At 31.9% G+C, this 4,722-nt stretch overlaps 2 protein-coding genes across 3 annotated transcripts in view; both read right to left on the bottom strand.

The window, feature by feature from the left end:
* Window positions 1-157: 157 nt before the first annotated feature.
* LOC108744475 lies at window positions 158-4,705 on the bottom strand. Of its 2 annotated transcripts, XM_018480262.2 has the most exons (3): window positions 4,022-4,705; window positions 3,613-3,758; window positions 158-1,179 (listed from the first exon to the last, which is right to left on the bottom strand). In XM_018480262.2, exon 3 carries the CDS (start codon window positions 1,177-1,179, stop codon window positions 250-252), a length of 930 nt encoding a protein of 309 aa, XP_018335764.1. In that variant the 5' UTR covers window positions 3,613-3,758; window positions 4,022-4,705; the 3' UTR covers window positions 158-249. The 2 variants fall into 2 exon arrangements, with proteins under 2 accessions (XP_018335764.1, XP_018335763.1); XM_018480261.2 differs by having other exon boundaries at window positions 3,613-4,705.
* Window positions 2,896-4,722, bottom strand: part of LOC108744474 (esterase FE4-like) — a 7,755-nt gene continuing 5,928 nt past the window's right edge. The window contains exon 8 of the mRNA XM_025980823.1: window positions 2,896-3,340. Coding sequence (XP_025836608.1) covers window positions 3,030-3,340 — 311 coding nt within the window. The 3' untranslated portion in view covers window positions 2,896-3,029. The remainder of the gene's footprint in view (window positions 3,341-4,722) is intronic.

The following is a 4,722-nucleotide window of genomic DNA, read 5'->3' as shown; positions in this document are numbered from 1 at the left end:
ATAAAAATTTTAACAAAAATGATGTGAGGTGTTTGTGGAACACAATCAGATCTAAATATTATTTATTTAAAAAATAATAAATAATCTTAGACAGCAATCAAAAAGAAAAACATTTTATAAAACTACATATTAAAAAAAAATAATCTAAATAGTCGAACATGATCTTATTTAAGTATTAAAAAAATTAAAAACAACCTTAGATTAAGGGCAAACATTTCATAATACTGCTTTATAAAAAAACACAATAACCTAATTAGATGGATATGAAGGGGCACTTTTTGGTGTGGAGGATGTTTCAGGGGAGCCTGATAGGGGAGGATAAACAATATTTGCAGCATTTCCAAAGGAGGAATGGGGTGTAAAGCCTGGAGGAAGCATAACTGGTTGAAATGCAGAAGCTGATGGATATAAGGGTGGGTATGAGGAATGTTTGGAAGAAATAGGGGGAACAAAAGGCATCATTGGAAGGAATCCGGACTGACAAATTCCTGGAAATCCAAAAAGTCCAGGTACTACGAAAGGATTAAAGGAGTTATAATATTGTGGATACGAAATTGGAGGTGCATAGAAACCGAAAGATGATTGAGTATATATTCCAGGGGTAGATTTTCTTTCATTGTAACATTTCGGCCCACAGTGATATTCGCGATTGTCCTGACATTGCGAATACGGTGGTGTAGTTTGATTAGGAATACAGTTTTGAGGATTGGATATGTAGCAGCACCCATTACCTGACCCTCCATTTCCTTCCGGAAGAGTTATGTTATTTAGATTTGTATTGTTAATGTGTATAGGGACGTCGATTACATTAGTATTGTTTATTATGTTGTGTAAATGTATGACTGTCGTTATGTTGTGTTTGAAAGAGGGCATGTTGGCGTTTTTATTTGTAAACGAATGGCTTCCTTTTTCTGACACATCGGTTTGGCAATTTTTGCGACATCCGTTTCTACAGGATGAACTTTCGCAGTTAGCGTGACACGTTCGATGGCAGCAATGTAGCGATGTGCATATACAACTTTCGCAGTTGTCTTCTTCGGCACAGGAAATGTGGCGTTTTGATCTACGCACGCATGAAACGTAAGAATTATATTCTGTCGCTGTGCATTCTTTATCGTAGCATATAAATGCATATGAGCCAGAAGAGCAGAGGAAAAGCAGAAATGTCAATGATTTCATCTGAAAAATTACAAGTCGATTTACATTTGGTACCTATCCGTTGTTCGTAATTTTTTGGCCGAAGCATAAAACAACAGCCGGTCACTGTTGTAAATGGGAAATTATCACCTCCTTCAAAACAATTTTAAAACTCAGGTATTGAATTCAAAAATTTGTCGCTCCAGCCGGTTACTGGAAAATCTGATATCAATCTGACATAAGAAATGGCGTATCTCGAAATAGAAATGGCATAGAGAAATAATACTGTAAGGGCTTTAAGATATGGCTAATTTGTCGCTAAAAGATGGTACATTTATCTATTTTGTCTAATCTATCTTCCAGCTGTTCAACAAAAGACGACTGTAGAGCCGCCAATTTGGCACTACACATAGAAATGGCATAAAAAAATATTGTAAGGGCAATAATTAGCTAGTAACAGTGCTTATAATACTCGTCCACAACAGATGCAAAAATCAATCCCTGCTATTGATTAAAATAAAAACATATTTAATCTAACAGCAATATCTACTAATAAAGCAAGAGTTTTAATATAATAATAGTGCAGTTTGAAAGAGCATTTTAATTAATAAAAAACTAGAGCCCCCCCGATTAATCATTTTACTGGAAAGGTTAACGTATTTTTAGTCATGGGGACCCAGTGCCGCGTTAAGCTATTTCAATGGGTTTTAAAGCTTCTACATATACAGACACATGTATCTTTGATTTTGTTATAACTTATTTGCGAATGGAAAACTGAACATAGGGATGTTCTATTTCTTGTAATTATTAAAGGGCGGCATCATATTTTGAAAATAAATACTGTGGGGTATAGAGATACTCGTGCAAATGCTTTCATGTAAATAATAAAGTCCAATAAATGCAATTTAAAGCTTTTGAAGTGGTGATATTTTCGTATTTTCGTTTGGTTGAAAAAAATATTTTACACATTCATCAAATTATGCATCATAAAAACAATAAATATTATATACATGCACGTGGCAAAGTAGTATTACGTAGTTAGTATCAGCAATTTCTTGNGAGGGGACAAGCTGTTGTATTACCTGGTAGTGTCAATTCTCCAAGAGTCTTGTAAACATTAAGACTAGTCTCTACAGAAAATCTGTACAAATAAATAGGCGATGTTGACGATTCAATATGATTCCTAATACTATGGTAAATCCCCCTGAGAAAGAAATTATCTGTATGCATCTAGAAAATTAAAAATCCATGAATGAACTGAATAGTTATATATATACATATATATGTTATATACCTATACATTCAAATTTTAGTATCCCTTTAATGTTCTTTTGACCCTTTTTTAGTATAAATGCGTCGCTCTTCCGGTGGTATTTCAGTAGCTTTCTGAAAAGCAATTGGTGCTGTATCCGTGTTCTTTTCGTACTAAATACGGCACTGTTTCAGTATCCCATTCGTACACAATCGGCGGATTAGTCCTGCCAATGGACCTTTTCCGGTAATATTTTAGAGAAATTTATGGAGTTAGTTTAGTCGTAATTCGGTAAAGTGAAATTGAAAAGAATCGTTTTTACTCGGGAAAGGTTTAGATAAATTTCTTTGTAAAACCAAAATTTATCATATTTCATAGAAGATAATGAAATGGATTTTTGTATCGTTTGAGGGCACCTTCCTATTAATTAGGAATTATTAGAGGAGTGTGTGAGGTGTTATACCTACATTAAATAGAACTTTAAAAATTCCAAAGTAATACAAAAATTTTAAGTTTTCGAAAAGTATATTTTTATAATAACAACTGAACTATAATAGGTACATATCCAAAATTCTTCAGAGGAATATAGGATATCGATTCCTTTCTCTGAAGAGTTTTGGCTGTGTAATTTTTAGGATTATTATAATTTCGATTTTGTAGGATTTAAACAGTAAATCTGATCCCAAAACTTCATTCTTTCTTCCTCAGGATTGATGCCAACAGTTAGATTTTCCCCGAAATCGAGAAAATGAATCTTATTTTTACTGACAGGGTTCCATTTAACGTTAATAAGTGGATCGTGCTTTTTTGGATTAGGATCACCATAACGGGCAAAAGTTGTCCACAGTTTAGTTATCCTTTTAATACTTATTTCTTCTATGCTATTGCCGTGTATTTCCGGGGTCACGGCTGTTTTAAATAAATATCCTAGGTCATCCACGTGACAAACCCCTAAAAAATTAGCCTGTATCTCATTGACGTGTAACTATAGGTACGGAGTGCTCTAATTACATATTCCAATGATAAAACATTTTTATTTTTTAAATAGAAAAAAACAAAAATGAAAATTATAGATTAAATTATTGTGGCTAATAAATAATGATAACATAATAAAAATGCAGATTTTATACTATACATATACAAATAAGCTCATTCATGCTTTACTAAGAAATGATTTCAAGAGTTACAAATTAATAAAAAAAAAAAATACTTCTTTTACTCACTTTTTTGGGTTGTCTTTTGTCAGATGAATTAACCAAACTACTTTATGGATTATGTACTTTCCCCAGCGGTTTGTGAGAGATATTAATAACAATCTAGAGGAAACTGATATTTTCTACGGTATAAATACATGGGTATCAGTACCTTCCTAAGATAAGAATGGTCATGTTTGAAAAACAATTTTTTCGCCTAAATTGAGGCTATTTACCTTAAATTAATATAAATGTTCAATATTCATAAGGTATCGGTTTTCGCATAAATGTAATGAGCAGTTAAGTTATGGAATATTTTTTTGGAAATCTACGAAATATTTGGTTCAAAGTTATAGGAAGTTTAACAATATAAAACGCTCATATTTAATTATAAGTAAATGCCTTCATAAGTAAATATTCATGTGTTTCTGGTATTTACTTTTAATAAAAAAGAAAAAATGCAACTGATAATGCGCACGGAAGAGATGTTGTAAATATAGGTCATCAAGTCATTAAATAAACTTCCGCTAAAGACGTGTGCATTGGCGCACACATGCCGACACTAAGAAAGAATGAATTATAACAGCACCGAATCGCCTCCAAATATCTGAAATGACCAAAATTACTACCGAAATAGTTCCTACAAGTTAGACGAAAATTTAAATTCTAAAATTATAGCCAAAATACTACCCTTTGAAACTCTAAAACAGCTCCAAACTAGCACCACATTAAAAAAGATCCGAAAGAGCCCTCAAACAGAGCGTCTCGCCAAAAAACATAACTTAAGACGAATTAATCCATCAGATATTTAAATTTGTATTAATTAATGTTAACACATATGTAGAGTTACAGATGATTATTTTTTTAAAAAAACAATCTATGATTACATACGTTATTTTTACTGGCTCTCAGACATGTACTTTACAGAAATTTTTGAAAAACTAATAATATTAACTTCGGAAACTGCCGACTTATTTTCCATTCTTCGAAAGATAGTTATAATTTACATTGTATTAATAAAATAATACTAGCTTCGATGACAATGACACAATTCTTGAACAATTATATGATTTATACCTCTATTGTTAGTTTGTAATTGTTTAAAAAATAAAAATAAAGTTTCTTAACTTTTTATTAAAA

The sequence above is a fragment of the Agrilus planipennis genome, unplaced genomic scaffold, assembly GCF_000699045.2.
Source record: "Agrilus planipennis isolate EAB-ADULT unplaced genomic scaffold, Apla_2.0 scaffold29, whole genome shotgun sequence".
In the NCBI taxonomy this organism is placed as follows: Eukaryota; Metazoa; Arthropoda; class Insecta; order Coleoptera; family Buprestidae; genus Agrilus; species Agrilus planipennis.
The sequence above is the reverse complement of the archived record's forward strand: the minus strand, read 5'-3'. Positions and strand labels throughout refer to the sequence as shown.